The 18,664-nt window shown below is 51.6% G+C and overlaps 4 protein-coding genes across 4 annotated transcripts; 3 read left to right on the top strand and 1 right to left on the bottom strand.

The window, feature by feature from the left end:
- Nucleotides 1–3,962: 3,962 nt before the first annotated feature.
- COCSUDRAFT_20662 (oxidoreductase) lies at nt 3,963–6,020 on the top strand (the record flags this gene model as incomplete). Its single annotated transcript, XM_005642959.1, has 5 exons — nt 3,963–4,125; nt 4,440–4,537; nt 5,292–5,406; nt 5,704–5,705; nt 5,802–6,020. The coding sequence occupies 5 exons, from the start codon at nt 3,963–3,965 to the stop codon at nt 6,018–6,020; spliced, it is 597 nt and encodes a 198-aa protein (XP_005643016.1).
- Nucleotides 6,021–6,276: 256 nt separating this feature from the next.
- COCSUDRAFT_54903 (beta-type carbonic anhydrase beta-CA1) lies at nt 6,277–9,593 on the bottom strand. Its single transcript, XM_005642958.1, has 6 exons — nt 9,356–9,593; nt 8,906–9,014; nt 8,433–8,592; nt 7,799–7,934; nt 7,162–7,294; nt 6,277–6,868 (listed from the first exon to the last, which is right to left on the bottom strand). The coding sequence occupies exons 1-6, from the start codon at nt 9,406–9,408 to the stop codon at nt 6,773–6,775; spliced, it is 687 nt and encodes a 228-aa protein (XP_005643015.1). The 5' UTR covers nt 9,409–9,593; the 3' UTR covers nt 6,277–6,772.
- A 1,465-nt stretch (nt 9,594–11,058) lies between these two features.
- Nucleotides 11,059–13,554, top strand: COCSUDRAFT_45272 (hypothetical protein; the record flags this gene model as incomplete). The annotated part of the gene is made up of 5 exons (XM_005642957.1): nt 11,059–11,125; nt 11,223–11,437; nt 11,487–11,523; nt 12,359–12,439; nt 12,938–13,554. 5 exons carry the CDS (start codon nt 11,059–11,061, stop codon nt 13,552–13,554), a joined length of 1,017 nt encoding a protein of 338 aa, XP_005643014.1.
- Nucleotides 13,555–16,828: 3,274 nt separating this feature from the next.
- On the top strand, nt 16,829–18,354 carry COCSUDRAFT_45271 (hypothetical protein; the record flags this gene model as incomplete). The annotated part of the gene is made up of 3 exons (XM_005642956.1): nt 16,829–17,015; nt 17,489–17,763; nt 18,169–18,354. The coding sequence occupies 3 exons, from the start codon at nt 16,829–16,831 to the stop codon at nt 18,352–18,354; spliced, it is 648 nt and encodes a 215-aa protein (XP_005643013.1).
- Between the last annotated feature and the right edge of the window lie 310 nt (nt 18,355–18,664).

Genomic DNA, 18,664 nt, shown 5'->3' with positions numbered 1-18,664 from the left:
AGCAGTGAGCTTTTCGTGGGTGCCATTCCTTCTGGCACACCATCTTTTCGTCTCAATGCCCCAGTTTTTGCTCAAGGTGAGCCTGCCAGTGCGCATGTACTAATGCCCTATTGCAGTATGTTTTGTGGTCATGATCTTGCGTGCCAATTTCCTCTTTCTGCTACGGTAAACCATATTTTTCATGTCCATGCACCAGTCCTATGCGCAAGGTGAGCCTGCCAGCGCAGCTGCATGTGCCAGCACTGCCCTGCAGCATTGGCATTGCTTGTCTTTGTGCCCACATATCTATGCTCTTGGATGTGAGGTGCATAAGTCTGGTGCATGTCTGGGCAATAACTCCACGTGTGGGACAGCGATAAATGCAAGAAATCCAGTGTTGTGGTAGATCACCCCATGAAGCTGACCAAGAGATGGATGGATAAGAGGGCTGTACTGAGATATCGACAATGCAATCGGCACTGCCAATCTGGATGCAACGTGCTGTCCTCCAGAAGCGTGTGAAGCTGGGCAGTGCTGTGAAATGGCTGCAAGTAATTCCATGAGCCACCAAGGGGGTCTCTGCCCTCTTTACACTTCCTAAGGGGGTCCGAATTGCTCCGGGCTGAGGGGTGTTGATATGTACAAACGAGTGAACCTGACTAACGCACGCGCGTTGTGATATGTGCTGCAGGGGGAGTAAAGGGACCGAAGCCGGCGGGAGGGAAGGTGCATGCGGGGGGACTGGCACCGTTTGGCAAGCCGCTGCATTTCACGCCGTCGCCATCATTGGAGCATCTGCGGCAGACCAGCGATACGGACCTGGCCTCCCTGGATGGCAGCACCGGTGTGTTTGACCCGGAGCACGCGCATGCGATGAATGCGCGCCGGCCGCTGCTGCCACGCTAGTGTGTGCAATATTACACTTTTGAGAGGCCCTAGACAGGGACTGTATTGATGGTGGGTGGGCCAGTGACCTGGACCAAAACAGGAGAAGATGGCCTCGAGCCGCAAACAGAGGAAGCTCGAGCAAATAACTGGCTGCGGACGCTGCTGCCGCGCTAGCTTAGGGGCCGGCTAGGCAGTCTCACCTGCTCGAGAGTCTCTGCAGGCAGCGATGGTCAGCGATGGACCAGCTATCAGATGGGAGCTTGGAGACCTCCAAAAATCAGAGGGCCCTGGCTTGGGGCTAAAATTTTGCTGGCGCAATCTGTGTGACTGCTGCTGCTGTGATAGCGTGACAGGGCCTGTTGTGTGTGGGTGGTCATCTGAAGATAGCAGGGAGTGTATGTATGCAAAGTAGGATGGATCTGTGCAGCATGAGGCCCTTATAAGGCGATTTAAACAGCACCCAGGAAGTTCTGGTGCTTAGCAAGTATGGCAGGGAACCTTCAGAACAGATTGGGAAGAAGGAAGGAATGTGTCAGTGATACTGAGTGGCGTTCAGGGACTGGCAGTGAACGGCAGCATCTAGGTGAGAAATGAACGTGTCAATTAACGAAATGAAGACAGGCTAGTGTGTTTATGCGTCAAACGTTGCACCGGCCGGTATCGGTGTCACACGGTGGACTTGCCCTTAATTAAGATGTGCATGCAGTACGTGCTGCAAAGTCATGCAATGAAGAGCTTTTCAAAAAACCCTTCAAACCTTGCTAATCACGGTCAGCCTTGGAAGTTTACTTTGCTTGAGGATCCAACTTTCTGAGTGTGAAGGCGAGGCCAAGGCAGAGCGTATCTCCAGGTCCCAGCATTTCGGCCTGCACATAAACAAACAGAAATCGAGTTGAATCCACCAAGAACTTCTTCCAACAACTTCCAGGTACGTCTTCAATCGTTCCTGAAAGCACTCGCAATCACACTGTATCCAACACTTGCCATTCACAGCAGATTGCTTTTCGGACAGTGACGCGCATGCCTGTCACGTCTTTGATGGAGGGATATGCTCGCTTGAACGCCGTCCAAGTTTGTTAAATCAAATTTCAATGTCACTATCGAGGACAATTGTCATCGTGAAATCACTCTACATTGTGTCTGTATAGTGAAGGACACGGGCGGCATGCGTGATCTTGATCACCTCGCAGTGGTGCTTGGAAGCAGTTTCGACAGGTTTTTGTCCCCGATATTACCTTACGTATGGCTTTCATGACCAGGGATCTCTAAATGCTTTCGCTCACTGGCCCAGCTCGGAGAGTTTTGGCACTTGGGGGAGCAGCCTCATCCTGCAAGAGCCTCTGCACATCTTCCCTCAGAGTGCGTCCTCGATCATGCTTGGCAAGCCAGATTTGCAATTTGAAGGGTTTTTGCACTTCTCTTCACATCTCATCTCGCAGCTTGGATGATCTTTGTATGGGCTGTCTCTCCCTTGTGCAGGGGACCTCGTTCCAGCCATTTAGACAGCAGCGCATCTCTCAGCAGGCGCCTTTCGGCAGAGCGCGAAAGTTTGGGGCAGCGATCGGTCCCGGCGGGGATTACTCAGCAAAGGGCTACTCAGCAGCAGAAGCAGCTGAGTACGAGGACATGGGCGGATCAGTAAGCTCCCTTGAAAAAAATGGCCATTTCTGCTGCAGTCAGCAGTGCAATTTCCGGTGCATCAGAGGAACAGATGATGTCTGCATGCTGCTTGCTCTCTTGCAAGGAGACTGCACTACTTGCTGGGAGCTCTTGTGACTGTAATTAATCTCAATTAGTACCCCACTGATCCCAGGAGGAATCTTCCTGGCAATGTGTCGATGGTGAATTGGCCTCTTCTTTTCATCCAATCAGTTGAGAAGGTCAGGGATGTCACCAAATTTCATCATAGGGGCGGAAACCTCAGGGCGGAATAATACTGAGCACCGTCCCCTCGGTAGATTGGGTCTTGCTTGAATGTGGCAAGGCCGACACACAGGGAGGACATGTGGTAGCCTTCACATGCAGCTTCTCTGCAACTGCAGACGGGCGTTGCCTCCTGTCGGAACAGCGTGCAGCACTGATACTAAGACTGCCCACGAGACCAATGAGCCTCAGGTGGCTCCCAAAAGGTCTCTGAATGTAATTATGACAAACTGATTTAGATCCCTTTATAAGCAGGGGGCATTGCTGGAGGGCAAGTGGGCGCTGGTGACGGGCAGCTCCCGGGGCATCGGCCGGGCCGTGGCAGAGGCATTCGCCACGGAGCACGCCAGCATCATTATCACCTGCGAGCCCAACGAGAAGGACGACTTAGAACAGGTGATAATGCTGCAGCATGCACTCTCCCTGAGCCAATACCTTTGGGTTGGAACTCGGAAGATCCCGCCTGCAGGCACAGGCACCTGTAAGTGTTTCGGGGCTGCAGAAGGGTATGGCCGCAGCCTTTCTGACGGAAAGACTTTTGGGGTGGAAATTTCTTCCAAGGGCAGTGGACATGTCGAGCCCCCTCTGGCAATGCACAGCACAACAGCCTGCAGCGACCTTGCCAAGGGGCCTTGTTGTGTCGGCTGTTCCCGGTCGAGACGGCGACTCCAGTGACTCTTTTCATCAGGAGAGTTGAACGGCCCCAACCTTGCCAGATGCTGGGGGGCAGATTTCAGAAATTTGGGGGCAGATTTCAGAAATTTGATTATAGGGAGAGCAAGAGAGTCTTGCTGTGCAGGTGGCGGAGGTGTGTAAGAAGAACGGAGCAGCGGATGTGAAGCTGGTGTACGCTGACCTGACAGACCCCCAGGAGACCAAGAAGCTAGGGGAGGTGAGGTCCAAGACTGCAGACTTGACCGCTTGCATTTGTCCTTTCTAACTGTCCCTGCCTCTCATTGCTTTGCATGAGACTGGAGGAGGCCCAGCACTACATGCATGGCCTTCTGTACATTTGCCAAAGTTCCTTTGACATTTCTCGCCAAAGTGGGAATTGCAGGAGTCTGTGGCTCTTTCCAGACCTGTAGCAGTGCAGTTTTGCCTTTCAATGAGAAAACTAACTTGTTGAAATACTCTGTGTCTGCCCACGGCGTGGTGGCTTCTTGAAGCTGTAGATGGGTTCTAGCTCGGAGCCTTTCCAAAGTAATGGTGCGTATATTTCACAGGAGGCGCTGAAGCTGAGTGGAGGTTGTGTGAACGTACTGGTCAACAACGCGGGTGTCTACTTCCCCATGAGCCTCGATGAAGGCCCCAACAAGGGGCAGGGACCTCTGGATGGTGAGCCCAACATTGACTCTTGCCCTGCATCCAAACAGTCGAGGCCGGTCCTTGTCTCATCAGTCCAGTTTTGAACAAACTGGTTGTCAGGCTGTCTCATCACCTGTGTTGGCTTCTGCATATCTCCTGCTTGAAGTGTTCTCTGTCTGTGATCTGAGCACATTTCTGCACAAATTTGGCGCATGGAAATGAGTTCCAGGGGGAGTGGCATTGACGAATGCAGTTCCACGGCTGAGTTCTTATTGGGGTGCATGATGACTAACTGCCGAGTCATGGCTGTGGTGTTGAACTGGAAGAGTGTATCCTGTGCGCAGGCGACCCGGACGACTGGGACAAGCAGACGCACATAAATCTGATGGCGCCCATGCGGCTCACGCGAATGCTGCTGCCTCCCATGAAGGAAGCAGGTCAGGTCCCCCACCAGTTATTATCATTATCATTATCATTATCATTATCATTATCACTATCATTATCATTATCATTATCATTATCATTATCATTATCATTATCATTATCATTCATAATTTCTATTATTATTATTATTATTACACGTTTTTCCTGCCGAGAGGCAAGGTGCGTCCTGCAGACAACCTGCAGTTGAAGGCTGCCATAATCCTACCCCTTGCTGGACCCGCCAGAATTTAGCAAGACTCAATCAACCGTAGGCACCCCACCAGATTGCTTTGTGAAAATCCTACCTCTCTGAAAGTCCAAGCAGTGTATAAGAAGGATGTTTGCGCATCATTATGCTGGGAGTAGAGTATCAAGGGTTGGGCCGACTTTGTATTGTGGTGGCACAGTGAGTCACCTGTTGCAGCTCAATTTACTGTATCCTCCTCGCTTCTTAGGCCCCTGAGTGGCCCGTAAGTTGATAGAGTTCTTGGGCGCCCTTGTAACATCAGGGGGTTGTGTCCTGACATGGATGCATCGATGCATGTGTTCCTGGACCAAGTAAGAGATGCAAATTTGGGCCGTGAAACAAATGCGCTATGGCGGATTCTATGGCTTGTGTCCGAGGAATACATGCATCGCTCCATCTGCGTGCACCCCTGAGGCTCACCGAGAGAACACCTCATGAGCTGTCACGCACCATGAAGTTGCTTGTTGATGACCTTAAATGGGGCTTTGACTTTGTCTTTAGATGCGCTCTGCTGGCTGCAGGTGAGGGCCATGTTGTGAACATAGCAAGCATAGAAGCGCTCTACCCCTACCCGTCAGCCCCAGCCTACTCAGCCACCAAGTGGGGTCTGCGCGGCTGGTCCAAGGCACTCTTTGCGGCACGTTCCCTCCTTTCCTCCTAATGCTTTCCATTTATTGCTCTCAGGAAACAGCACCACGGAAAGGATGGTATGGGTAGATCACGGCTCCCTTGGGAGGGGCCATCCATGCCGCGCGCATAGTGAACACGAATTTAGTCACCATGCACGCAGCACAATATTTGTGCTGTTTGAGATGGGTTGCACAGGCGGCCACCTTGTTGCCCGGCGCCTGCAGGGTTTGGCTTGCAAGCCTTCAATTCCAGCACCTGCATGATTCTGCTACAAGAGTAGTGTATCTGCAATCTGCTTTGCACACTAGGAGTGCGCCAAGAGGCAATTGCATCAGCTCCTCTTGCGTGGCAATAGTTCCTTTGGCATGCAAAATTGATTGATTGTCTTTCCTGATGTGCTCAACAGGCGCTGAAGAGTGACAACATCAAGGTGCTGACAGTAAACCCGGCGCAGACCAGCACGCCGATGACTTGGTCACGCCCCGACGCAGAGTATCTCCCCGAGAAGATGATTCAGCCGTCCGAGATCGCCGAGGCCATCATCATGACCTTCCGGCTGAACCCCAATGCCTTCATAGAGGAGATCACTCTGCAGACGGCTGAGCCGCCCAAGATAGAGAAGTGAGGCAGCAGCCTTCCAGAAGAGCTGAGGGGTCCGTAGACAGATGTGACATTTATTACAGTAGAATGTGACAAGAAAATTGATGTACGGCTGAGCTGTGGTGGAGTGTAAGGGTATGCACAGATGCATGGCTAACTGCCAATGGCGGGCACTGTAGACGATAGGCAAACATGAGGTGTGTTTTGGTGCTGGAGAGGTCAATATACTATGCATGTGCATCGCATTATGATGTAGTGCACATCTTACTGCAAAACATATATGACAATGTGGCACCAGTCGGGCCACAAAAAACTTTGCATGTGTGTACACCGAGATACAAAGTTGCCTCACGGCAACCACACACAGCGTAGAACAGCAAAGAAAGTCAGGTCCACCTACTTTGCCACGCGCTAAATATTGATGAACACATCATGACTTGACACAGTCCCCAAACAGCACGCACACAGGTGGATCTCAACACAAAAAAATTCCTGAAGAAGGAGCTATTCCAGACACCATTACAGTGCTACAGTTGCTTGTGCAACACGGGCCTCCCAACAGTTTTGTTCACAGTACAATCTGACTGGCTCAATCCTGCCTACAGCCGCCAAAGTTCTCGATCTTGTGCGCACCCCTGTTGTGTCCAGGGGTGCGCACAAGACATGCCCACCCCTGGACACGTCTTCCACATGTGAACTCGCTGCATTCCTGCGAGGAAGCTTGCTGAGAGTATGCCTGTATTGGCCCAAGCCTGCTGGCAGCTGCGTGTATCAAAGTCACTTGAGGGACTCAGAGAAGGAGCAGTGCTTCTTCAGTTTGGCAGACAGGCTGTAGGTGCCGTCATCATTGCCCGTGACGGGCTTGATCAGCTCCTGCAAGCCCAAAATCCTGTCAGAATACTTGCAAGGAGCTTGTGGTGGTCTGATATCTGCTTGCTGCAAAGATACTGCTAATCAGCTCTATTGTGTCATCGCTTGCTTGCGTCCCCAGCTTGTGCCATGCTCGCATTATTTCCCTCTACCAAGGCAGACATATTCTTGAAAAACTGCTTTACACCCCTGCCCTGCCAACAAAAGCACTCCGAACCGAAACCCAGCAAGCCACGCCCACAGGGCATAGCAATCACAGCTTTGAGTCTATTAAGGTCCCCGGGCTCCAGACGCACCTTGACCCTGCCGGTGCCGGGGGTATAAACCAGTCCATGCACCACCAGCTGCTGGCCGCGCGCCCACGCCGCCTGCACCACCGGCGACGAGACCACGTTGAACACCTGCGCCTCCACGTTCAATTCCACCAGCCTGCGCACCGCAGCGCTCTCTTTTTCAGGGCCACGGTCTCTCAATTTAAGACAAAGAGAGAAGAAAAATAATAAGACGAGAGGTGACTCAAGGATTGAGCGGTTTGAGCAACTCCAAGGCATACAGGCAAAGGCTCCTCTCCTGCACCGGGTGCAGGAGAGGCCTGCAAGACTTGCTTGCTATCAGTGCTTTATTTGCCATCAGCTCTGTATTCAAACTGTGAGTGTGGTTCCTCTCAGGTATTGCTGCATGGCAATTCAGGCTTTGCCCAGATATCCCTGGCGGCAGGGCAAAGCAAAGCAGATGCTGCATGAAAGAACCTGCATCTCAGTAGCATACAAACTGCCAACACTCAAAATGGCCCGCGCACATATTGCCAACTATTATTCCTCCTCTTGTGAGAGCCTTTGTCAACAGCAGCGCTCTGCCTCTTATAAAATTCAAATCCCAATTCAAATTTTCTTAAATATTTCGTCATTTAATGAGTACTTAAATGGCACGCACTTGTCCCAGGCTTCGTCGAGGGGGAGGCCCTCCAGAGCGGCAGCGTTCTTGTCACGCACGTCCCTCACATCAGAGATCCACAGGTTAGTCACCCCCGCCGTGCTCGGGTGCCACACGAGTCCCGCCTTGCACGCACCTGCGCGCATAAAATTGATTGAGTTGATTGAATTTGAAGACTATAGGGTTCAAATTTGAGCGCCGTCAGTCTCCACCCAGCCACGTGCTCGATCTGAAGAGAGCGAAATGCAAGAAGAGTGCAATAGGGTATTCCTGGGTGCTCCAGAGGTTCAGTGAGCATTCAGATAGAGTTGTGCTGCTGTGTAAGAGTGCATAATGGACTTTGTAGTGTCAATGCTATGCCTGCCTTTCTCCAACAAAGGAAGCACATAAAGATGTCCTCTGTCTGAATAGCTCTCTCCAAGAGCAGCTCCAAACAAGCAGCTGATTGGGGCTTGCAGGCATGTGAGCCTGCAGTGCTTTCAAGAAAGTTGCACCTGGCTAATGTGTTTCATGGCTAGATAAAACAAAAACCTGGATCTGCACCTGATCCTCATCCTAGGCTGTCTGAACCATTTGCTTCTGCATACAATGTCTGGATTTAAAAATGGATTTGAGGAAGAGAAGCGCGGCGCACCGCAGTTGTAGTGGCCGGTGACGAGGATGTGCTTGACCTTGAGGTGGTCGATTGTGTACTCCAGGCAGCTCATGCAGTTGAGGTCTTTGACGCTGATCAGGTTGCCGACGTTGCGCTGCACAAACACCTCCCCGGGCGCCATGCTGAACATCGCGGCCGGCTGCGCGCATGCATGCACAAAAGTCAACGGCCAAGATAAAGTGAAGTGCAGGTACAATATACTGTGGCAGCTGCAGAGCTGAGCTGCACTGACACTGTCTGTTGCTGCTTGTGGCACTATATAAGCCGGGATCTCTAAAGGACATGCATGGCCATTTACTTTCCTCAATTACAACCAAGCTGAGAGTCACACAGCGCCACACAAAGATGTGCATAGCAAATTCAGATTGCCAATGCCGGAAAAGCAGTCTAGTATGCACAGCAATCCTGATCAAGGCTTCTACTGAAGACAAGGGATGTGATGGGGTGCGCACGTGCGCGCGAGAGTCAGAGCAGCCAATGTAGAGGAATTCTGGAGACTGTGAGCCAGCAATCTTCGAGAAATAGGTGGGGTCCTTGGCGATGCACTCCTCCGCCCATTTCCTGCACAATAAGCAGATCTCAGATGCCCCTGCTTGGCCTCAGCAACACTTACCCAGGAGCTTTGCTCGAAACATAGATGTTGCAACCAACCAACAGATGAGTTAATAGCACGCCTGTAAGACCGGCACAGCAGGCACACAACAGCATCACAGCAGTCAGTAGGGCAGCGATCAACTCTTCCAGATCCCTACTTCGCACCACAGTATCATGGTACATTGGTATCGTGGTACCACGCATAGTTTGAAAAATGTCAGTTTATGTTCGAGCAAGTCGGCCTGCAGAAGAGAGGCCCCCCAGCCACAAGCGTCGAGACCAAGAAGTAGGGTTGCAACCAAACTTACCGATTGGCCTCCAGCAAAGGGGTAATGTCAGACGTAGTGCCTTCAATAGCCATCTTGCTGCTCTGTATAGTGTTGTCACCCCCGCTCAGCTCGCACAAGACAAAATGCCGGTTGCAATGTTGACGGTGAAGACCTAAAGCTGGGCTGATCTGTCTAAATAGAGTACCAAAGGATCAACGATTGCACTTACAATTTTCACGTCGCCATCGATTGCCCAGCAATACCGGATAGACTCTCCAGAAGATTCTTCTGCCATGGCATGCGTCTTCAGAGCCACACGAGCATTATCCGCCAGATCAGGCTATGCTTGTGGAGGTGGTCCGTAACGCCTACTTAAACTCAAAGTTGGCGAAGGACAGCCGAGCAAGTCACGGCCTTTGCATTGGGAAATTGAAGTGGATCTCTTCGCCGTTGCACATGAGAATGGTACAGCAGTTCAATGGCACCACTATCATGCCACGCCCACTGTCCAACTATAGAGTTTGGGTCCACTTGGAGGTGGACAGTGGGCTGAAGCTATCATCGATTGCCATGTCACGGCGCACGGTGCGCCGCCGCGCCAGAATCCTTCAGGGTGGATAAGCAAAGATTTGCAACTGGTTATGGTTTGCAGAGCAGCACCCAGACGTCATGGGTTCCTTCAGCAATTGAGCGCACGCGCGTACGCACATGCATGAGTGCACTAGCCAGTTGTGTATGGGCGCTAGCGCCGTTGCAAAGGCGCATGACTCTAAGGGTGCCCAAGCCTTGGTGAAGTAAATCCGCCCCTTCTCGGCCATATGTTGTGGCTTTGATGTGACCATCCTGTGTCTTCGCTACTGCCAGTAGCCCGAGTAGACTTGCTGCTGAGTAGACTTGCTGCTGAGCACTTGCGCGCTCCTTCAATGATAGACACTTGGCTGGCACTATATCTTTGCCCCTTGGTAAATGACATTATGGCAATGAGGATATGAAACCCAGCCTTCCATATGCTATCCATGAGCTGTACACCTATTTCTAAGGATACTGGCTAAAAGCCAAGAATGGGCATGGAATTGGTTCATTCCTGCTGCTCAATTGAGGAATCGTTCTTGGCCTGCTGCCTTCTCTCGCTGCCTCTCTCCCTGTGACTGAGTCAGACGATGGTCTGTTGGAGGCTGACCCGTACTGAGTGAGAGCCATGCTGGTACCTCTGACAAAATTTCTTTCTTGAAGTCTAAAGTCGTCAGTACGTTCTCCAAGCTGATATTAATAGCTGGTCTCTCGACGTGCGTGACGAGCCTCTTAACACAACTACAATCCTCTGGTTAAGCACTGTTGCACCTGAAGGATCCAGAACATATTTGTTGGCGGCCGCTATCAATGGATTTTGGAAATTTTGCCAAGAAGGAAATTCCGGTAAATTCGGTTGGCCGTGTCACAACTTTGACATAGCAGCTGCAGCTTGTGGGACAAGTAAAGGTGCAGGTCTTGAACCATTTCAGAACAAAATTGAAGTCGTGGCCATTTACACCATATCTCTCTCCCCGCCAGCGGGAGCGCAAGACACTTGTGCCGTCCTCTCAGTCCATCCCCGCATACGCGCTGCAGGTACCTATCCTGCAGTGAAATATATACCAGTAATGGTATCCTAAGGAGCTATCTGTCTTATTCAGCTGAAAATGGGGATATTTTGTATTTGTCGCTGCAGGATTGTTCGAATGACGGCATCCGTCAAGATTGTTATGGCGACCCTGTACCAAGCTATTTTCTTCGCAACAATGGCCTCGGCAGCTACAGCCCATATCAAAGGTGCTCAAACTGCTTTATTGATAAATTGAGACGCTTCTAATTTTCCTGCTCGTGATTTTAATGAGTTTGCACTTGCTCAGAACTTGACTCGTGCCAGGGCCGGCACTGGGCAACATCACCGCCAAGCTGTCTGAGGTGGAGAACGCTCTCTCCCACGTTCTTCCTCAGAGCAAGGCAGAGGGCCGAGAGCAGGAGAAAGACATAGAGGCGCTCCGGGCCACAGTCGCTGCTCTCAATGCTACCGTCAACTCTTTCACGGTGTGGCTCTGCGACTTCAATGCCAGCTTCGACGGCTGCATCTATTCAACATGCGTGCGCTGTACCACATCTGGCTGACCTTATCTGCTCTCCGACCCTGCAGGACTCCACAGGACCCACTGGCGCAACAGGCACTGCAGGTAGGCTCAGCCATCCTGATTTGACACACAGTTGCTTGCAAAGCCTTCCAAAGACGTCCAATTGCCTGCCTTTTGACGGTGTTTAAGCTGCTTGTCAACAAGTTCACAGGCCCTAACACAATGTCGGACAGCTACTGGGTTTAGAAACTCTCTCAGGCTCAATGAAGACAAAAGAAACTTTGTTCGACCAAAGCAAACACCGCGCTGCAGCTTCTTTGCATGCAGAAATCCGGGAGTCTGCACTCCCTCTCAGTCTTGCACTGATGAGCTTTGTCAAACAGCAAGTCCTGCATTGTTGTGAGGTGAACATATTGATGCCTCAGTATGACTTGATGCTCTCCGACCATGCATTCTTAAGGGATGCCAAGCTCTCTATCTTGCTACAGGAGACACTGGCCCTGCCGGGAGCAATGGAGATTCTATCACAGGTGTTTCTTCCCGTCCAATAACTGCGTACCAGTCGAGTGCAGGAATTGATACATTCAATCCTGCCAGGAATCCCTGATACTTGTAGACAATTGCTATATAGGATGTCTATCACAGAGGAAGTGTGAGTGGGGGTGACCCTGCTGCATGGTCTCGTGCTAGTCGCTTGTTGCCAATCGACCCTGCCCCTTTGCCCAAGCCTGGCTTGCCTTTTGCACACACCTGATGTGCATGCTGTATGAGTAGGCCCTAAGTACTGTAGCTAGAGGTCATCTATAGAGGTCATCTGGTTACTAAACGCCACAAGATTACACATTCACAGAAGCAAACTCTCTGGATGGGCAGGAATACAGAAAATGTTGAGGATGCTTTGAATGTCTGTCACTGAGCGGTGCCTGCTGTATCTCAGGGCCCACAGGCGGCACTGGAGCGACGGGCAACACCGGCGCAACTGGACAGACTGGCCCCACCGGCCCAACTGGCCCCACAGGTGGCTTAGGTGTGTGCCTGCCTGCAAGATTCTGGTTGTATCGAGTAGTTTTGGAAAATTTTGATTTTCAATAAAAGGGGGATTCTCTCCTGATGCACCTTAGCTTTTTGGCAGTGTGATCATGCACTTAGGCCTGTAGTCACTACGATGGACGAGTGATAAGAAACGGTTGATCTTCTGTGTGACGAGAACAGCTCATTCCACAAAAAGCAGGAAAGAAGAAGAACAGCACTTCTCATGCAAAAGTGCTGTGGCGAGCAGCACAAACCGCAGCCAGACAGGGGCCGTTCACAGCAATCTCCCACGCCAGCCCTCCTATAGATCAACAGTCAGATGCACTGACAGCTATTCTTCACAGTGTTTCTGGCTTTGGGTCCTCGCGCAGCCATTCGCACGAAGAAGAATCTTTGCTGTTGGCAGGACAGCAAGGAACTGTCACACTCGCATGCCATGCCATCGGTGATGTCTTTGGGGCTGACATGTGGCGCATGCATGCAGCGTGCCACCTGGGCGGCGGCAACATCGTGACTAACGGCGCCTTTGAGAGCAGCACCTTCCTCCCCGGCTGGGTGCCCTCCACCCCCCTAGATGACGGACAGCAGTTTGTCAGCAGCCTATTCAGCATCAAGACCGACGGGCCGACCGCCCCTCCAAGCTCGCCGCGGCTGCCGGCCACCGGCCTGCCAGCGCAGTACAACAACACGAACACAACCTTCGCAGCTTTCACCGGGACAGATGCTGGCATCTACAGCAGCATCAGCCAGAACCTGACAACCGTGCCGGGATGCAACTACCTGCTCTCCTTCTACCTCATTACCACCAAGGCAAGGAGCGTCGGCCGCAGCGCCCCGCCGATAACGGTCGCCTCCAACGCCAATTTTGGCGTCTCTGTGGACGGCGATTTTGTTGCCGTGAGCGGCAGTTACATCAACCCCAACACCGGAAACCCCACTGCTCTCGACCTTCCATGCGTCAATTGCCCCCTGTACCTCACACCCTGGGCGCCCTTTCAGGGCACTTTCACTGCGTACGAGCCTGTCACCACCCTGTCATTTGTGGGGTTCAACGAACGGGACTTCTTTGGCTTCACGCTTGTGTCAGTCACCAGCATCTGACAAGCTTGACAGGTTTTACAGCAACGTTGCATGCCATCGGTGATGCAATTTCTGCAACGAGTGTGAAGGTGTGAAATCTTGATGAATAGCAGCAGCATCTGATCAGCCTTACAGCAACGTCGCATGCCATTGGTGATGCAAATTCTGAAATGAATGTGAAGGTGTGGAAAGTTGGTCAATAGCACTGGATCGCTGAACCGAAGTTGACATTATGTTTGAGGCCCGAAGGGCTGAAGTAATGGCAGTATAAAGCGGTACAATACAATTTTTCGCTTTGTGAATGATTGGGACTCAGATTTGCTGGGATGAACATGGTTCAGACTGCACATGAATGGCAGTATGTACATCTGAAGTGACACCGGAAATGACTGGAATTGTGCTTGCCTTGTGGAGGCAACAGCATCATGCAGTCTGCATGACGCACAACCGTGAACTTCAAAGTATGGAACAAAGTGTCACACAGTGTGGAATTATTATTTTGGAATAGAAGATTGATTTGACTCTGCTGAAGTGCGTTGTGGGCACGGTCAGACTGTCCCTACAGCATCACCTGTGTGGTTGCAGCTTTTCTTAGCACCAATGTTTTGCCATGAACTTGCCGTCACTGCTTCAGACCTGCCTGTGAGTTCAAGTGATCCCTGCATGTGTGCCCTGTGGGCGCTAGGCTCAGCTTTGCCAGCTTGTAATACTTATTGATTCACATGCATGGCCATGTGGCAGGAAACTGGCTGTGCAGCCTCAAGATGCGCAAGCATTGCATGCACATGCTGAGATGGACTCACTGACCCATTAAAAATCGAGTTTGTGATTCATAATTGCACTCCAGAGCTTGTGCGTCTTGGCACGTCTCGGTGGGTGGAAAGCTATCAGAGGTGAAAATTTTGCCGTGCATGCAAGTCGCCGTCAATGCAGCGGACAGCACGTGCCACAGAGTGCTGGGAGGGGAGGCCATCTATATTGCTGTGCATGGGAAATTGATGCATGTGCTTGTGAAGATGTCTACAAGAGCGGCTTCAGGACTCTTCCAATTGGAACCGTTTCATGTGTTGTGTGATGTGTTCGAGTGTGATTTTGTCCCTGCAAAAAAAATGCGCTGTTTCGCAGGAGACTTGAACCGGGGACCACGAGGTCGCTGAGCGTGTTCCATCAGTGCATCAACTGAAGAAGTCGCCCGAGGAAAAAACGGAGGGGCAGCAAAAGTACAGATCGTCACGTCGGTTTCGCAGGTGGTCACCCAACCCACTACTGGTGACGCCCAAGGCAGCTTTGCTTCCGGGACGGACGAGAACGGGCAAGGTAGTTCAAGCGTGAGTAGAAAGGCTGCCTGCAACTTGACTGAGGCTGCACTGACCAGCTGAATATCATGGCTCCAGGGCACCATTTCATTCCGGCATTGAATCAGGGAGCACCGGTGGTGCCCTAAACTGGTTCAGCCATCAATTATTATTACTACAAGGCCGGCGAACCCAAAGCCAGAGGCCATAGGGCATACACGCAGCCATGTTTTGCAATGATTACAGCGCCGTCACATGTGTGTTTAGAGGGACCAGCAAGGCGCGAGAAGAAAAATTTACGAGTCATTCTCCTGCAGAAACCAGCACAAATCTCCGTGACACACGACCTGGACTTCAAGTTGCAAGTAGCCGCCGGCGGCTGCCAGCTGTGCATGCAAGTTGCATCATCATGATGCCATCATGCAACAGCAGTAGCTGCCCATACAGGACAGCCTGAGTTCATGTGGTGCAACGCACTGCACAGCTTTGGACACTCAAAGTTAAAACGCAACACATAATACCCCATTTTGGCTTCAATGCAAGAGATAATTTTAGGCGACGTTTCCCAGGGACTGTCACATGGCCCACGTGGTCAAGAGTCAAATTAGTCATACCAAGACCCGTGCAGAGGAGACAAAATGCCTCGCTCTGAAAATTTGGCGTCTGATAGGCAGATCGCAATAGGCTCATCTGACACTTTCTTGTTGTGAGGCCACTTCGAGCGCAGCATCAGGGGCGCAGCTGAGCAAATTTGCTGGCGCGCTGAGGATCACAATAAGCCCGAGGCTCTTGTTACTCGAAGGTGTCAAGCCAAGTGTGATATTCTGACTCTGAACAATCTTCGAAAAGGATTTCTTCCATCACATTCTGATGCAGAGGTTTTGTTGATGGCTTGGGCCACTCGGCCGAACTCTCGGTAAAATTACGACACAGAAGGCGCTTGTCTCAGGGCTCAAGTCTGACATAGTCAAGTGTTCCAGGTAATCAATAGCGGTATAAGAATGTCGTGCATGCTCCTCAATCTGTGCAGTATAATGCTCTTGCCATCTGACTCTTATTCTGGACAAAGTCCTGCAGCAGCGCCATTTTCCTACCAGGAAAGGATGAATAAACGATGCGCACATGCAGAGTGCCAACATCCTAAAGCGTATAACCAGATGCAATCAATTATTGTTCCTGCAGGGAGGACCAAGGACAGCACTTTGCTCAATCTCCGATGCGCATCCAGCCCATCTGCAGGCCAGGAACAAGGGGCACAGAGACTGGAGCTCACGTTAGCAGATGTAGCCTGTCTTACCAACACAGGGCCCCAGCCAGAAAACCGCTCAGGCCAATCACTTTGGCACATGCCAGCGCCAGTGGCCCATCCCTCGCCAGATGTACCACATTCTGCGCACAGCGAGGCATCACTTGCATACAGCCCAGGCTGAACCCGCTACGCAGCTATTGCCGAGGCAGGAGTCGAAACAAAGCACGCTTTCGATGGCCCCAAGATGTTTGTGCAACAGCGAGCCGGCCGCGGATAGCAGATCCTCCCAGGAAGCAGCAGCAGCAGCACAGGGGGCTACAGCGGCCGCTGCTCACCAGGCATTGGTGCTGGGAATGGCGCAGCAGCCGATGGAGGGCATCGTTCCTCTTCCTTCTGGGTGAGAACTGCCATTTTATAGGCAGTCTTTCTGCTCTGGATATCGACCTTTCAATAGATTGAGTCTGAGCAGCACCCCACACCACGCAGAATAGCACCTTGGTCGATGAAGCGTGCCATCCACATATGCACAAGCATCAACTTACGTTTGCTTTATCACAGCTGTATAGAGCCCCCTAGAATGCCACTGGTGAAGTGCCTGCAAAGGCTTTGCAGCTCCTGAAGTCACAGTCTCTCATTGCAAAACTTGCCAGCAACATGGCATGTACGAGCAAGTTTTCTCAACACATGACTAATCTATTTCCTTCTGCCTTTTGCAGCGTCGATTTTGTTCTTTGCCGGGTCTACAGCGGCGATGCTGGAGCTGACAAATCGGTTAGTCAGCGTCGCCCTCGTGGCCTACCCCTACGCAGCGGGGTCAGTCCTGTTCGCCCTGGGGGCGCGCGATTATAAGCGCGCTGCCCTGGAGGGTCTTCACGCCGCGCGCAGACGGCACGGCCGGGAGCAGCCGGCATGCGTATGGGCGCGCACCGAAGTGAGAGGTACGCCGCCGGATTGTCTAGCTTAATTTTCTACTGCAGCCCCGCTGCAAATAAAGGACTTCCTTGAGCTGTACTTCATTAGAATGTGTTGGGTTGTGCTCAAAGGCACGAGTACTACTGTTCTGCATTCATGTCTCTGGGAATCAGTCACAAAGCTTATCAATTGATTTATCTGGTCTTGTTAGCCACTCGTTACCCGGTCCTATGCCAGTCGCTCGCCACTGAGCTAAGGAATAAACATACTGCATGTACTGATAGCGCTCTGCACTACTGCAGAGGGGGAACTGGCCAGCAGAGTTGAGCTGGTACCAGTAGCATTGCCAGCTCGCATCGTGCACACTTCTTGTGTAGATCTTGGATTGTGTAGATCTTGGATATAAGAGCAAAGAAGCTGGGACACACTGAGAGGAGGTATGGAGCAAAAATAAAATGTTGATGGGAGGGAAAAATAGCAGAGTGTATCTGGCGCGCAGGCACGCAGGCAATCGTGGCGGGCTGCGAAATGTGCGTGGTGTCCACGTCAGCGCCCATCCTGCTGGGCGCGCTTCCGGCGGCGTTGTCTCCGGCGCTGCTGACATCAGCGGAGGCCCTGCTGACGTCGGTGCTGAACGTCGTCAGCGGGTTACTGTTCGTGTGCGGCAGTTACGTCATCCTGGGCTCCATGTATGCCAGCCTGGCGCCGGGTGACGTATTTGCCTGGGAGCACCTTAGAGAGCTGGGCTTCTGGGGTTCTGCCTGCTATCTAGTGGTGAGTCCCGTGGCCTTGAAGACTTTAAAGTCTTCTCTGTGTCTGTTGTTGCTTATGACATCAGTCTTATCTTTCTCCCGCAACAAGATCCCCTCCTGCACAGTCAGGGTCTCTCCTTCTTTGTCCCAGTCCGTGCTGATCAGCTGGAATTATGAGCATCTTGACCAGATGAAATCATTGCTACTGGTTTGAGAATGTGTCTTTGCTAAATGTGACAGCCTTGCACATTTGCCTGCCTGCCGTTTTCAGGTCAGCATGTCGCATGCACAATAGCTGTCTGCCTAACCGAACACCACGCTGTACACTTTTTGGGGTCTGGATGCTTGATGCAAATCTAAGCCCTGAATGCTCCAACACCTACTGTTTACTTGAAACTGAAATATGCTTTTGCTGGCTCTTGCGCAGGGCTCCGCAGGCCTCCTGTTGGCAGCGGTGCTAACTCAGCCACTGCTGCCCTTCGCGCCAAACCTGGCCTGGTGGGGTCACCTAATCGGTTATGTCATCGGGTCGCTCTGGTTCACGGCTGGCGCTCTGGCGCAGATCGCTGATGTGGCACAGGAGGGAACGCTGTCTGCAGACATTCAAATGTAGACTTGAAGATGTCCACTTGGCGTTTAATTTTATTATTAATTAAAGCTACTAGGCAGGTGTCAGAGTGATTCTATAATGTGTAGTGACTGTAGTTGCTGCAAGCTTTTCCTCTGGGAATCTGTATTTGGGTATCTGTTCTGCATAAGAGACTCGTGATTTCAAATGCCTGGAAGAGCTTCAGCTGGTGTGCTCCGAAGGTTGGCCTCGGCTACTTTTGCCATGAAGATGATCATGGATTTTTTTGTTACATGCATACCAATGCTAACACATTCATTTGGCAAGAAGCGAGGGCAAGAGATCTCTAGATTGC

Source organism: Coccomyxa subellipsoidea (assembly GCF_000258705.1).
Source record: "Coccomyxa subellipsoidea C-169, whole genome shotgun sequence".
NCBI classification, from domain to species: Eukaryota; Viridiplantae; Chlorophyta; class Trebouxiophyceae; family Coccomyxaceae; genus Coccomyxa; species Coccomyxa subellipsoidea.
Note: the sequence above shows the minus strand (reverse complement) of the source record. Positions and strands in the feature narration are given on the sequence as shown.

Excerpts from the sequence above, each read along its gene's own strand:
- COCSUDRAFT_54903 (XM_005642958.1), bottom strand. The coding sequence starts at position 9,408 with ATGGCTATTGAAGGCACTACGTCTGACATTACCCCTTTGCTGGAGGCC. Across the intron at positions 9,015-9,355 it reads CCTTTGCTGGAGGCCAATCG|GAAATGGGCGGAGGAGTGCA; the intron begins GTAAGTTTGGTT and ends CTTATTGTGCAG. Across the intron at positions 7,935-8,432 it reads CACCGGCCACTACAACTGCG|GTGCGTGCAAGGCGGGACTC; the intron begins GTGCGCCGCGCT and ends TTATGCGCGCAG.